This window comes from Haliaeetus leucocephalus, unplaced genomic scaffold (assembly GCF_000737465.1).
Source record: "Haliaeetus leucocephalus isolate CR32 unplaced genomic scaffold, Haliaeetus_leucocephalus-4.0 Scaffold141, whole genome shotgun sequence".
In the NCBI taxonomy this organism is placed as follows: Eukaryota; Metazoa; Chordata; class Aves; order Accipitriformes; family Accipitridae; genus Haliaeetus; species Haliaeetus leucocephalus.
In genome coordinates, this window is record NW_010972577.1 from 69,113 (window position 1) to 85,460 (window position 16,348).

The 16,348-nt window shown below is 36.8% G+C and overlaps 1 protein-coding gene across 1 annotated transcript in view; it reads right to left on the minus strand.

Annotated features, from left to right (window-relative positions):
* The window catches only part of LOC104827832 (CUB and sushi domain-containing protein 1), a gene marked incomplete at its 3' end in the record, with an annotated part of 962,107 nt that overhangs the window by 69,106 nt on the left and 876,653 nt on the right, over positions 1-16,348 (minus strand). The window contains exons 48-49 of the mRNA XM_010561097.1: positions 8,982-9,170; positions 4,692-4,838 (exon numbers count right to left, since the gene is read on the minus strand). Of these exons, the coding sequence (XP_010559399.1) occupies positions 4,692-4,838; positions 8,982-9,170 (336 nt within the window). The remainder of the gene's footprint in view (positions 1-4,691; positions 4,839-8,981; positions 9,171-16,348) is intronic.

The following is a 16,348-nucleotide window of genomic DNA, read 5'->3' on the forward strand; positions in this document are numbered from 1 at the left end:
TAATGGACCATCCATTCCATATGTTATTTTTCATTTTATAATGTATGGAATAAAAAAACCAACAATACTCAACCAGACAACAAAAAAGGGTCTGGCTGTCATTCTTTTTCTTTTGCAGTTTATCTTTAAATCTAACAAGTACACAGTATGAAAACAGCAAGGTAAATTTGCAAAGGCCTATTCCCTCTTTAGTGATATAACTGTGAATGTCTGCATCTTCAAAAATGAAATACCTGACTAAATAACCTGCTATTTATAGTATAGATGTTCTTACTGATGGTTGATGGTTCAACATTTATGAATGATCCTGTTAATATTTTTCTTGATTCAAAGTACAGTATAACCCTCCATCCTGTGACTTTCCTGCTGTATTTACAACAGCAAATCACCACCTAAAAGTTTAGGAACCACAGAATAAACAATTATAAAGACTCTGATGAAATTCTTCATACAATTGCCTTGTCACTTCTAACCAGCTACTGGAAAATGTAAAGACAAAACCAAAGCAATCAATAGCCTTTTCTTTTGAATGGAAATAGAGACGAAATAGGAACAGTTGTTTCACAGGTACAAAGCTTAAAAATAAGATGACATGAATGGTGAAGAATTAAGCTTCTTGCAATAACAGATGAGGTTAAAAGAGCAGAATAAAGGTGTGGTGGGTTGACCTTGGCTGGACGCCAGGTGCCCAGCAAGTTGCTCTATCACTCCCCTCCTCAGCTGGAGAGAAAATATAATGAAAGGCTTGTGGGTCAAGATAAGGACAGGGAGAGATCACTCACCAGTTACCATCATGGGCAACACAGACTGAACTTGGGGAAGATTATTTTAATTTATTACCAATCAAATCAGAGTAGAGTAATGAGAAATAAAAACTAAACCTTAAAACACCTTCCCCCTTCCTTCCAAGCTCAACCCCACTCTTGGTTTTCTCTCCCTCCTCCCCCCGGCGGCGCAGGGGGACGGGGAATGGGGGTTGGGGTCAGTTCCTCACCCCTTGTCTCTGCCGCTCCTTCCTCCTCAGGGGGAGGACTCCTCATTCGGCCCCTGCTCCACTGTGGGGTCCCTCCCATGGGAGACAGTCCTCCATGAACTTCTCCAACATGAGTCCCTTCCACAGGCTGCAGTCCTTCAGTCACAGACTGCTCCAGCACAGGCTTTCCCATGGTGTCTCGGCCATCTTGGGGGGCATCCATCCCCCTGCTCCCCCGTGGACCTCCCTGGGCTGCAGGGGGACAGCCTGCCTCACCGTGGTCTTCCCCACGGGCTGCAGGGGAATCTCTGCTCCGGCGCCTGGAGCACCTCCTCCTCCTCCTTCTGCACTGACCTGGGGGTCTGTGGGGTTGTTTCTCTCACGTATTCTCACTCCCCTATGCTGACTGCAGTTGCTGTTATGCAGCAGGTTTTTTTCCCCCCCTTCTTAAAATACGTTCTCTCAGAGGCACAACCACTGTCACTAATGGGGTCAGCATTGGCCAGAGGCAGGACGACCTTGGAGCCGGCTGGCATTGGCTATACCAGACACAAGGGAAGCCTCCAGCAGCTTCTCACAGAAGCCAGCCCTGCAGCCCCCCTGCTACCAAAACCTTGCCAGGCAAACCCAATACATAAGGTAAAATAGAATTCTATGGTGGGGTTTTTAATATATATATATATGTATACAGTTCTATTGGCAGGCAATTACAAATTAGCTAAGTAACCACTTGCCTTATTTAGTCTTGAATGACTAACCAGAAGTCAAACAAAAGCCTGTAAACGTTACAGAGGCAATGTCAACTTGCAAAGTAGCAAGCTAAGAGTATCCCTCTGCTTCCCAAATCACCGTGCGTCCAGCAGATGTGCCAAGTACTGTAGTGCACTTTCATTCCTTCCACCACTACTTAAAAAAAAATAACCCACCTCTTCTTTGTTATGCTTTTATTCTACCTTGCTTGGGTAGGAATGTGCATGCAGGGTTATAAATTATTGAGGGAGAACAATGCCAAGAAGCATATTCTGCAGGTGTCTTTCAAAGCATTTTAAAACTTTCATCTCTTACAGAGTAAGTTTCCTAGCCTGGGCTCAGCAAGTTCCACTTTCTGTACTAACAGATCTTCCCCATCTGTAATAAACTGCACATTTTTGGTGGAACCCAGCTGCACCAGTTCAAGCACTACAAAACAACAAGCAAGGATAAAAAAAAAAAAAAAAAGTATTTCAGCACACAATACCTTTTCCTTATATTTTTGGCATCCATTTTAGTGTTTTTACCATGCTACATCCCTTAAAAGAAAAAAGGGTTTACTTCCCTCAAGCTGCAAAAATTTTAACCGATGCTTCCCCTCCTAGTTTCACTATGCTATACAGATACTCACTAGATTAAGAAAGACATCATTCAATACCTAGGTGTTATTACAGTTAGGAAATTTATTATTTGGATTAAAATCATGCCAGTGCCTCTATAATATGTTAAAGCCCTTAAAAGAATACCACTCTGCCGTAACGCTATAGGTCTTTTCTAAGATTTAGCAAAAAGCCTTAAATGACAAGATAGAAAACATAGAAGTAACATTAGACAAATAGCTTGCACAAGTAAAGTTGCATGCTAAAGAAATTATTAAGCCTTCTTCTGAAAGCTTCTAGCACATTTTAAAAGTGAAGAAAATTTGTATCTACAAATGAAATCTGGTTGTGACAAAAGTACAGTTTGCAAAATTTTGTGCACAGACATAGCTGGGGAAGAAGGGGAGGGTTGTGGGAGGGCAGTAATTCATTTCAATAGGTTCTTCATTATGAGGAAGCCTGCTGGCTCAGTCACAGCTGCCACAGTATCAATAGCCTTTTTGGGATCTTGTATTTTTCCTACTTTCACAATGTTGCTTTCCCTCATTAAGATTCAAATCCAATTGTTTATGCTGCCTCTCACTGTTACTCTTCTTTCATGCTGATTATTTCCATTGAATCTCATATAAAATGTATAGAAGTTTACAGAAAAATGCAGGCAGTGACTGTTAGTGAAGCAGAAAAAGCAAAACAGTTGTTTTTTTCCTAAAACATAGCCATAAGGACTGCGTATCTCTCTCCAGTCCCCCAGTGTTATTATTAGTTGTGGCTAGTGCCATAATAATCGATGAATTGAGCCCAGCAATTAGACAGACCACTTCTTCACTACTGAAAAACATGTTTTGCATACACACAAAGGTGTCAAATAATTTCCCATTCCTCAAAAATCAGTATCCTTAATAATTTGATACTTACAAAATAAATCCTTCATATGAAGTCTATTCTTGTAACCCTGATACTCCTTCCTCACTTTAAATTCATGGCAGAAGGCCCTCTCCCTTCACTGCCACTCATCTGAGGGTTATGTGACAGATTATCTTCGTTCCTTCTTCCACACTCTCAATCCATCTGTTAGGTCCTGAAATTGCCTTTTCCCTATGAAAAACTAAATGAATCTCCCGTATGCTTGAAAACAACTTCCTTCTCCCCTGTCCCTCAGCTTCAGTTTGTCTGTAGTAATATTCCAAATGCTGCATGCAAGGTGGAGATAATGCTTTTACTAACTGGCTTTTTTCCTGATTGCTCATAGTTCTGATTATAGTTCTTAAGTCCCCAAAACAATGATCATTATTACACTCTGAGCTCAGCCCTGATCTTCGGTTTCAGTTACAAGAGAAACTTTCCAAAGGTTAGATGGCCAGTGCATGGATGGTACAGGAAAGGAGTGAGCTCTCTGAAAATCATCTCCCTAAATGGCATTTAGCTTGACTAAATGGGAGATACCTGGTGCATGATAAAACGTTCTTCTAAAACATTCTTAGTATTCCTTTCTCTACTTAATTTATATTGACAATTAATAGCCACCAAAATTAACATACACAACCTTTACATTGTTAATCAAGTCCAAACACAGAAAAGGCAAATGTTAAGAACAGACAGTAATTATCACCTCTCTCTCTCTCTCTCACTATTTACATCACGTAAAAGATCCCTAAGCCAAGTCTTTCAAGAGCAATGTGTCTGCAGAGGTATGTGTGAAAGCATCTTAAATAGGCTGTAAACTGAATAAGGGTCAATATGTCTACACATAGAGTATAATCCAGTATTGTAATACTGGTAACTCATTTTTTTCTTAATAAGGGACAATTTTTAACACTATTTAGATAGACTATTTACATATTTTCATGTCACCACAACACCAGATTCACATGCAGCCTGTTGAAGAAGTGAGGGATTTTTTTCACCCCGGTTTTCCATTTATTTGTACATGAAGAAAAGCATAGTAATAAGAGTTGTGACCTGCAACTCAAGGAAATTGTAAACCTAATAATTGTGCACTGAATTGCAGGTGGAGTACCATATACCATTTCAGGATCAAAAATTCTCACTCTTGAGTACTTTAGTGTAAATCTAAGGGCTATCCCTCCCACTACATTTCAAAGGCCTTGCTCCAGGTCTGGTAAGACAAGATAGCACGTTGCAGACAGAAGTATTCACTGGAGAAGTATTAATCTGGAAATCTTTGGCAAACTGGGAAACAATGGAGAGTGCTTACTTTGAACTTGCAATAGAGTGATTACACATCCTCAAAATGTACATTATAATCAATTCTCTTTAGAGAAACAGACACTGTATTACAAGGTCTAGTTTGATGCTAAATAGTATATGTAACCGTGAAGTATAATTTAATGGAAATCATTAACAGTTACCTGAGTAACGGATCTTGAATCCTTTCTTGCTGGTTGCATGATCAGTTGACCAGCGAAGATACAGCTGATTCATTTTGCTTGTAAAGTTCAGTTGTCCGGTATGATTTCCACTTAAAGCAACCAGTAAAGGGCTTTGCCCAGAAGAACCTTCAGAGATGAACAAAGAAACCATTGAAGTTTTAAAGTACTACCAGTTTAAGTAATCCTTTCCATATTTTAACTCAGCTGTGAATGTGAATATACAAGGAAAGAATAGGAAATAACCTGGCACATCGTTGCCAGTGAAATAATTAACAGATCTCTATTTAAACTATCCATCCAGTTTTAGGTTTTCACTAGAGGGCATAATAAAAAATCTTGGTACAAACAAACTGAAATATAAAATGAGTGGTTTTTCCATAAACACTGAAAAAATAGTGGATTTTTTAAAAAATAATTTCTATTTGGTCCTATTACTTTGAATGAGATTATGTTTCTACTCCTTGTCCTTTTCTATCTATTATTTATTTAAGCTCTTTTCACTACTGGTGAGTGGTAGCAATTCTATACATTCTTTGACATTGTACAGCTCGTATAATTTTAAACACCACCATACTACATAGTGAAACTATTAGCTAAAAAATGGTCTGTCCCATGTAAGTTCACCAGAGTTTCACTGTGGAATACACATATGTACAAGTAGTATGAATTTACAATACATAACTTCATTAGGACTCAGTTCTGTTAAAAGATAGTGTGCTTATTATAGTATCATTTTAATGTAAAAAAATACACACTTATGGTAAATACAGGATGCTGAAAAAATGTGTCCTGGCACTAGACCACAATATCTTCAGCACAATAAAACCCTAGAAGCACAAATAATGATCTGAGGGCTAACTATATAATAAAATAACATGTATGCAAGAGAAAAAAAAAAAAATCTGTATGTCAAACCAATCTTGAAATGAAAACGTTCTCAAACATGAAATGGCATCTTCTTCCATATGAAGGTTATGATTTCTCCAGCTGAACTTCTCCCTTTCATATGCTCATACGCCTTTGCCTCTATGTTTTTCAAGTTTAGAAAAGCCATGTTCAACCAACATTATCTTGGCCACAGCAGCTATTTCAAATAAAGAGGCTGCTTCTTTCATTTTTGCTGAGTTTGAGCAGCTGCAGCCTGATCAGCTCTTCTTATGTTGCATGAAACCACAAAAATAAAACTGAATCAAATAGCACCTAAAAATTGAATACAATTGTTGTCAGCCTTCTCCCCCTCCAGTCCAATAAGAATATTTTCTGATTGGGACATTTAAGGTAGAAAAGGGAGGCTATAGAAACCACAACAAACCATAAAGATTAAGACAACTTCCCATTTCTTAAGAATTGCAGTTCAGTCACCATAATGACAACATTACAACTATGTGAGTATTACTAAATAAATTCTAAATAATAAATACATATACAAAATATGAACAAATTAGCAGAGCTTTAGACACAGCATGTCCTCATCAAAATGCTTTACGGCTTGTTTGTTTTTCATATTAGAGAGTTAGTGTTTGATGATTACGGTGTAGGATAAATGATGAGGACTGCTGAGGTCAATTCCTATTTTTGCTTGAAAAAGTAATTTAGAACACGACATTTCATTTCATTTCTCGTGCTTCACCCTGGGTTTTGTAAAATCTGTTTAATACACTACTTGTTACAATTTAGAATATATATTTTCTTTCCAAATTCTCAAATAAAGGAGCTAAAAGAGTACAATTACAAATAAAGAACTACTACACATGAAGAGGTAAGAATCTTCCCTTATTAGTGATCATGAAATTAGTTTGCAGCACCACATGCCACACTGCATTTTTTAGCCATTGGGCGATCAGAGGAATGACTCAATGTATTTTAGTTTGCTTCATTTTTCCTGAAGTTGAGTTTCAGTTTCCGTACCTTACCTAGCAGGCAGCTCTTCAGATGATGTTCATGGAAGTCAGCAGCATGACTTAGGTGTTCTTGAGTCTGATATTTTTATTATTATTTCAGAGTTTGTCTATATAAGGAAATAAATACTCAACTTCTGTGTGCTGATCTGTCATATGATGCTTTCCTGAATATTAGGTAAAAGTTGACATTTCCATCTATTCTCAATGACAGAATTTTGTTGATTTATTTCAGGGATAAAAAAGAAATAATTGAAGAATATTTGCTGTGTTAAATGAATGCTATTCAGTGTGAGCAGCCTTAATACAGTGTTTTCAAGTTCAAAAGCCTTTAATAATTATATTCATGGTACATATATGGGTTCTCTGGTTTAGAATACAGATGGGGATTTCCTAACGGTATGACTAAGTGGGAATGACTGGATGCCTATACTGATCATCATCCAGCTGCTGAAGTACCACAATTTTCAATGTAGTCAGTTAGGTGTAGTCACTATTTTGGTTTGCACTCTGAAGCTGCCTTATAAAGTAACCAGAGACCTGTGCCTTAGCAAATACTATTTCTCTAAAAGTTGTCTTGCCAATCTTTATACAGTTTCTGCGTAAAGTTTGATGACGTACCTCTACCTGCTGTTGATAGATCAGTGCACTTCTACTAACCTAAATAAAGGTATGCTGTTTTGGACCATACAGGATATGACATATATTAATTGCAAAATGCAGCAATAGAGGGAAATACCTAAGCTAGCTCTGAACAAGCTATTCTGAGTTATATCCATCACTGGAAACCGTATAGCCACATCAGCATTGCCTTCTGCCCCAACAAACTCATCGTGATGAGAGGTAGAACTAATTAGCCTAGCAAAGCACATTGCTACTGTGGCCACAGGGACACAAGCAAGTATCTCTGCAAGGCACTGCAATGTGCCATATTTAAATATCAACTTGTTGACAGCTAGCTCAGGAATCTCTACATGGCACTGTATTGAGAGGCTATAAATATGCCATTATCTTTCTCATTTAAGTTTGCTGGTAGGTGGTAGAAAAAATGACTTCAGTAGAGCTGCACTAGAGATGAATTTCTAAGAATGTGATTTCATGTCATGAAATGACAATGCTTAAAAATGTAGTAACTATGATAATTCTTCTCCCAGATCTATTATTGATAATCTGGTTCCATTAAATTTAAATGCATAAGAAAGAAAACAAAACTATTCATTGGGAACTTGAAGCAGTTTCAACAGAATTTTTCAAAAGAAAACAAAGTGATCAGACCACTAGAAAAGTTCCAGGCATGCTACATATTGTCTTGATGTTAAATACAAAAGAGAGCAGAGGAAAAGACAGTCTTAATAGATATATTCAGACTATTTTCTCCACTAACCTGACATGGACCAACACAGACATTATAAAGAAAAAAAATTGCTAATGAACTGCCATTTTTAAAAGAATGAAAAATATTGTGGGTTTTTTCAAAATGCTGTTATCAAAAAGTGAAAAAAATAATTTTAGACATTAAAAACCTACTACATAAGAAAAATACTTAGAGCAAGATACCTCAAGAGATATGACCTTTTAATATTTTTCATGTTATGAAACTCCCATAGTGAGTATTAATCAGTTCTATCATAGTTATCATATATTCTTGGTTAATGAGGGAAGATAGGATAATGGTCTCCAAATGAATAAAAATATATTAAAGAACAATCAGGGACTAGTTATTCTCATCAATCAATGAGAACAGAACAAGTTATAATAAGCTCAGAATTCAGTAGAAAATAAGAATAGCCTGTTAATTAAATAGGGCCCTTTGAGAGGTGCTGCTATGAGTAACACTCTAGAAACTGAGTTTTTGTCATTTCTCTACTCTTTGCCCTAAAACAGATGGTCAAATACTTTAACGGGTATATTCAAACAATGTGCAGCACTGGTTCTGCAATGCCATGGAGAAAGTAGACTAGGTATTTGGACTCAAATAATGTTATTAAATTGGACAAATGGAATTATGACCCCAAAATATTTCCTCACCAGAAATGATCCATTACAAACCAGCATGTTAACTTCTCCTTTCAGACACCTCCATACATTTCCCAGGAAACAGAAAGTGGTGTGACTTTCATAAGGATGCTGCAGCTGCTACTGCTCCTCCTCTAACAACATCTAAGAAAATTTAAAATCTTCTTTGTCTTGAATACATCTATAAAAACTTTAATTTGCTAACAGATTTAGATTTAAGGCAAAAGGAATAGAAATACTGGACTATTAAGTTTCAGATGTATCACTGCATTATGAAACCAACAATTGGAAATCAAGCCCCACTTGACCTGATATTTGTTCTTTTATGGTTAGATAGAATTTACATCTCTCTTACCGTCGAATACCTCCAGCTCATCAAATTGCTTTTCACTTTGAAACATTTCTACAAAGATGGAGATGTTATATCCTGGCTCAACCTTTATAGTCCAAGAACAGGTCTGAGAATTGGGATAGGTGCCTGGGTAACCTGGACTGAGGATCACTCCTGATGATTCTGTACGGATTTCATTTGCTGGACATTGTGCTAGAAAGGACACAAGAAGAAAACAAGAGTAGCAATGAAATAAAGCATTTCCTTTCCATGAGAAAACCAGTATTATTTTTCAGAGATATGTATGCTTGAGGTTCAGTTTCCAAATGAAAACATGTTAAAATCATATTCTAGATGGAAGGAACAATAAAGTTCCCTTTAGCACAAACAGAAACAGGACCACCTACCTTTATAAACCTTGCGTTTATGAAACAGGATACTAATTACAGTAAAACATTCATCCCGAAATGTGTCACAGCCCAAAGGGTTTACAGCTAAGGGATTCACATATGCTGGTGTGATCATTCACACAGGTGAGGTAAAAGGCCTGGTAAAATTTTTATTTGGAAACCTGGTAGCTGTCTTCTATCTGAGGTCTAAAAAACCCCTCCCACCTTTAATAATGAAGTCTGTTACATAAACATGACAACATATTGGAACTTCTAGGCACACCAGATCAACTGAAAGCATACATGTTTTGTGCACACAAAGGGCTTATTTTGGATACAGAACAGTCCAAGTCAACTAAGTAAGACCTTCTCAGCAACCACTTCCCCTATTATTTAAACTCCGAACTCATAACAATTTCACCTGGTATTCATAGGCGTTTATGATGACTGCATATGACAAAGAGTATACTGTATTAAAATGTTGTGAATTTTATATCCTAAATACTGGTTTTAATTAAGAAATTCTTTTGTTGGTCACTGTTTTTCTTTAACATTTTGCCTCTCATGCAGGACTGATTTTTTCATTTCTTCACTGTTGAAGTCTGATACATTTTGTACACAGTTTCATAATATATGTGCATTTTAACAATTTTTTTTGTGTCAGATTCACAAATATATCTTGAACAGAAATGCATTCCTGGAAACTGTCTAGCACAGTACCCAAGTACTTGCATAAATTAAAGGGTATAGGAAAGATGAAAAATGTAACAACAGAGGGAAAATGATAGGGGTGGGGAATGTTACAGGGGAAAAACCACATGTAACTATCAGAAACAAACATAAAAAACTGGACCATTTCCCTTAGTTGGCCTTTTACAAACTCGTAGGTGAAATTTAGGTTCAGTTGTAGCTAAGAAGAGTTTTGCTGTAAACTTCTGGAAAACAGTATCGGGACTTTATCAATTGTCCTCTCAAAGAAATTAAGCATACTGGTAGAGAAGGAAATTATATTTTATAAAAGATGTCCAGTCTTTACCTTCTGTTCCATACACAAACCTGAACCCTCCACCAGAAGCAACAATGCAAACAAAATAGGAATTTAATCAATTAATTCACATATAAATGAACCATCACTTTCCTACATAGTTCATAGACCTTTACCTTTGAGAAGCTGGCTTATTCCTGTCTTTTCTCTAACCTGGATAGAGTTTTCCAGACTTGTGTGAGGAAGGTAAGAGAAAGTGTACATGCCCAAGTGCAACAATACAACGTTCCATTCATTGTCCCAGATTCTTTAGAATATTTTAAATAATGATACATTAAGTGAGAAAGGTATTAGTTTCAAACTTAACTTACAAACTCATTTTCTGCAGACTAACAATTTCTTAATGGCACCAAAATTTAGAAAAAAGAAACTAAAAATCAGAACAGTTCTTTTCTGACTGTTCCAAGACTTCCCTAGATCTGACTTACAGGTTGAGCCTTCAGCACAAAAGTTGGGGTGATTTTTCTTCAGCTGTGATTTTTTTTATACTATAGCATAAATTATAAATCACTTCTCTAAAAGCCACTCTAATTATTTAGGGATATAAGAAGGGGGAAAGTATGAAAAAGTAAAACCTACTTATTACTCATTTTTGTCATAACCTTTTCTTCTTCAGTCTGCTCTAATAGACTGGAGAATATGTAGCATTATCATGCCAGCAAATGCAGGAAGACATATTAGATTTTTGAAACTCTCTCTTCCTCTCCTCCCCCTCATCTTGTTTAGCTAAAAAATTTCTTCAGTCAGAGAGAAAAATGTCAGCCTGTGAAAAGGAGGGATGTAATATGCAAGTGAAAATATACCATCAAGCAGGGAGAACAAGGTGTGGGCTGGGGAAAAAATGGCAAGCAAATAATTTTTCCTTGGCATGTGTCCCTTTCTGCTATCACTTGACAGCACTGGCTATAGCAGAGATATCTCTAAAAGGTAAAACCATTTTTCATAGAAGGCATCCTAAGAGAAAGAAAGCCTATGGGGTAATGGTATATAAAGTAGTAAGAATCCTTTTGACAGTTTTAATTCAGGAATTGCCTCTTGAGATAGAAACACCTGAAGCCAAATTACACCCAGAAATTTCATGCAAGCTTCTGTGTAAGAATACAGCATTGTGTGTATTTAATGGCAGTAGCTTCTCTTTCTCATTATCTTAAAATGAAACACACAGTTACTTTGACTTCCTATATACTTCAGAATAAGAGAAGAATAATGTGAGAAAATACAGTCAGCAAGTGCTCTGTCTCATGAATCTGCAGAAAGTACAAGTAAACCAGCAAATTATCAGAGAACAACATTGGGCAGAAACATATTGTAAGATAAATAACTAACTATTTTCCCTTAGTTAAATACCTGAGACTTACTCCCAAGCAGAAGTTTGGCTAGCTATGTGGCATTTCCAGTCAGACATGCAGTAAAAGTGCTCATCAGTGATGAAGAGTAGCTGACATGACACAGTTCCACAACCTCCTTTACCCCGTAGTATCATTTGCTTAAGCTACAAGACCGTTTTTAAGAAAAGAAGATGACTTTTACTGATCCAGTATTGGCTTCATTAGAATATTTTTTATAATGTTGAAGTCTACTAGAGCAACTTGTGGATTAACAGCTGGTTTTCAAAGTTGTAAATTACAAGTATCCTGGAGAAATCAGTAATGCTGTCAGACTTTTCACAGCAAAATACAGTGATTCTTTTCAACACTGAAAAACTACCACTTCTCTGGATAAACTATGCTTTAAGAAATGGTCACGATCAACTAAACATGACAAAAAAGTAGTTGCAAAGCACAGGAGATTTGGAAGGAACATATGGGACTGCAGCAAATGCCTCTGGAATGGTTTTTAGTAAACATGCCATATCTAAAAACTAACAGCAGATATGGTAAGGATACAACTGCCTTTTGTTGCCTGCTTTTCTTCAGCATCTTAGGGAGTTATGGAAATGACCATTGGTCAAATTACTCGTGAAAAACATTATTTACTGGTCATTCAGATTTGGGGCCTGCAAATAAACTCTGGATGTTACACAGATACAGCCCAGACAAAACTAAAGCCAGGTGATCTCATAAAATGGAAAGTGTGATGGTACATTCTTCAGAAAAGTTTACAGTTGGGTTCATCTAAAAGGTTTTTATCACAGCCCATTACATGGGTGCTCTTTCAGCAAAGTTCCCACAGGTATCATTTCCAAAGAGGTGCACTATAAGTATCTTCTTAAGAACAAGCTGCATGAACTTGTGTTTACATACTGCAGCATATGAAGGTTTTGGAATCTGGGTTGGAGGATTTTCAAGTAAGAATAAGATTAAAAATTACAGTTCGAAAAACCTGAGATCAGTTTACAGTGATCCACAGAACACTGTCATAAAGTGTTGAAATATTCTTCACTATCTCAAGAAACTCACTGCAAGTATATGAAAGAAATGGAGCCAGGGAAGGAAATGCAGTGAGAAAACATAGGAAAGTCACCAATGCAGAGAAGTGAAAATTGCTAGTTTCCTTTGGGAGAAAGAAATCTTATAGAATAAGAAGAAAGACAATCACTCAAGAAAGCACAGACACCTTGACTGTGAGCATCTCAGAAGCCTCTGAAAATGCTCCAGATGAGAATTGGCCACTGTAAGAATGGTCTTGCAAAAAGAAAAAGAGACACGACTAAGAAATTGCAGGGAGAAGAAAAAAAAGATGAAAAACCCACAGAAATTACTTTTTCTGCCTTTCTCTTTCACCTGCTTTGTTCTTAAATCATCTATTTTTTCTTGTAAAGGACATCAGAGACAAAAAGAGAAGCAGAAAAAAAGGCAAGGAAATAGCTTGTTTGCTAGGTTTGAAAAAATAACAACAAAAATAATTTTTTCAAAAGCAGGTAAAAGTTATCAATAACAGAGAAAGACTGCTGCTAGCTTTCTCATTCCTTGCAGCTGATTCTTAAGAAGGGACCTGAAACTAATTTATTTACCACAGGGGAAAATGTGCCTTTTGCAGATGCTTCCTCATGCCCTTCTCTCGTAATTGAGGAAAAGTATGATGTTACTTTGTAATTAAGAACATTTCTTTGGTGAGTGAATATTAAAAATCAACAGCTTAAAGGTCAGAGAATTTCCTTGAACACATCATCACATGTACACAACATAAGAAACAGGTCAATGCAGGATTGCTGTAGGAGTTCTTTCCTCCATATATTCTATTGTATTCACTTAGTGGACTTCAAAACTTTACTAACAGAACAATTTCCAAAAGGAACAAGTACTGTTTATGTGAAAAAAATGCATTTCTTCACTACAAATCAGTGGAAATAGTAACGCAAAGGGTGAAAGAGGATATGGAATATTCTTTTGTGGTACTGAGACAAAAATAGCATGTTGTGAGGCCTCCCCCAGCATATTCTTAGGGCAGAAAATTCAAGTAAAAATGAAACTCTTATGTCTTTCTAAGCTGTAAATAGCTCCGTAGGTCTCCTGTGCCAGAGCAGAAGTGGCCAAATCTCCCTACACGGCAAGCTATAGCTCTAACTCTTCCTATGGCCAAGATTCACTTCCTATGCCTAAGAGTCATTGGACAAGAGGTCCCTTCCAACCTCAACCATTCACAGGAGACATACCACAGGGACTTAAAAGAGGAACAGTTCTGGAGTAGTTCAGGGACATGGGAAGGCAGACAGCGTATTGCTCCTTTGCAGTTTGGGAGGCTGGCTGCACCACGGGATTACGTGGCAAATTGGCAGTGTTCATCTTGGCAGCTGGCTCTCTTTCTCCACCATAATGAAATACCCACCAACTTCCCCCCAGTATAGCTTAGCCGCAGATTGCATGACTTAATCTCTAGGATGGAAGCTAGACTTGAACATTTTACAAGACATAAAATTGAGATACTGAGACAGTGAGACTGCTTCACCTTGCTCTATAAAACAAAAGGCACATCCATTTTCCATTACCACTAATAACTAGTATTTATCACTTCAACAAAAATAAACTCCACAGTGATATTTTCTTGGTATCATACACACAACAAGTGAAAAGAAAAATCTGCAGTTTGGACCCTTTTGTTCTACACTGTTAGCACCAACCTTTAGCATGGTATTTCAAAACAGAATACTCCTAAATACAAAGTCACACAAATCAATTCAGTTGAGGCATACATATTCCACTGTTAATAGTGTTTCTTTTATCTGCCAATCAATTAACACATTAACATTATATTATTCAGTATTATATTTGATACCTTCTGGACTCTCTTCTGTCACCTAAGTTACAGGGTGATTCAACTCCCTACACATTTAGAAGCTTAGGAATTGATGTGAAGTTTACCAATCAAGAAAATCTGAGCTGCAAAACACAGAATTAGACACTTGAGCCCTGGAAAATATCTAATTATCATTTATTTATAACTATATCCCATGAATTTTAAAAGTAGCTATTGTAAAATGGTTTGGAATGATAAGAGGAATAAATATTAAAAAAAACCCCAACCTTCTTTAGGCATATTGGAGGACATAAGCTATCTATTTTACATTCATTTTTAGTCATATTATTGCACATGTAAATTCCAAGTACTGTTATTTGTTAGTTTGCATAAATCCATACATACAGGCAATGCTTAGAGAAAGCCAACAGGAAGTAACAAAGACCTTCACATTAGACAGCCACATGTAATTGAGTGCAGTGGGGCAGTGTCACGAGAAAGGTAATTCTGCAGGACAACATAACATTCTCATCATATCCTAGTTTGGAGAAACAGATTACCTAACCTGGCTTTTGCAGAAATCTGATTTGGTTGTTTTGGGGAACGCCTGACTAAGCTTCTTGACTTAACTCTAATACTACTTCTGATGTCTCCATCCTTGATTTTGCTTTTTATTCATAAATAGCACCACACTAGGAGAATATTATCACACCACCTCTCTAAGTGGTTTGAGCAGCCAGATTAGAGATCTCTACCTTGCACCGAATGCCAATTAGCTGTTTTACTAGTAAGTCAATATTTGTGACCAATACAGGAATATTTCTTACAGTTGCAAAGCTCATCATGCTTTAATTTACATCTCTACGTTTCCCTAACAGCAATTAAAAAAGGAAAGAAATTTGTAACAAGAGGATATAAGGATAGGATGAGAGCAGAGGCTCCAAGTGTATAAATACAAATCACAAATGGTCAACTACTGGTAAACATAAATTCATGCACAATGAGAGGATGTTCTGTAGGGTGCCTAGGGCTCTGCACATTAGACAATACCTGGCACATTACCATGGTGCCAAGCATTATGAAAAAGTCTGTCCTCAGGCAGACCAGGGAGGAAGGCAAAGGGAGCTGTAAGAAAAGTACAGTGTGGTGCGATTACAGCTGCTCTGCAGGTCGTTCATTCAGAATGATGTAGAAGTGATCACTGAGACTGATTTTTCTTGCCTGCCACATATGTCATCAGACTTGTATATAGTATCCTAGAACCCGGCCTTCTATTATATAAATATATTTTTCGCCTACTACAACACAGTGGCACAGAGCAGGAGAATGGAAAGTTTTCTAGCACCTTTAAAAAATGTGAAGCTGATCCAAATAAGGACAATATAAGCGATTATAAACTACAGGTAAAATGCAGAAATAAAAGAAGGCAGTCCAAAAATTTGTTTGAAATACAATATGCAAATTACATGGCAAGTACCAATTTTTTTCAAGTCTATCAGAATCAGATAGCATTGTATAAATGCAGTTCTATACTATGTCACCTCAAAAAAACCAGAGTAGAATTGGAAAAGGTATTGAGAAGGATGACAAGAATGATTAAAGGTATGAAATATCTTCTGGTTTATACAATCATGCCATAAATGTGGTGAATAGAGAACAACTTGTTACTGTTTCTTTTTCCATAAGAACTAGAGGACACAAGTGAAAACAGCAGGTGCTAAATTCAAAGCAGACAAACATCTTCACATAATAAATAAATTATGGAACTTCTTGTACAAAAC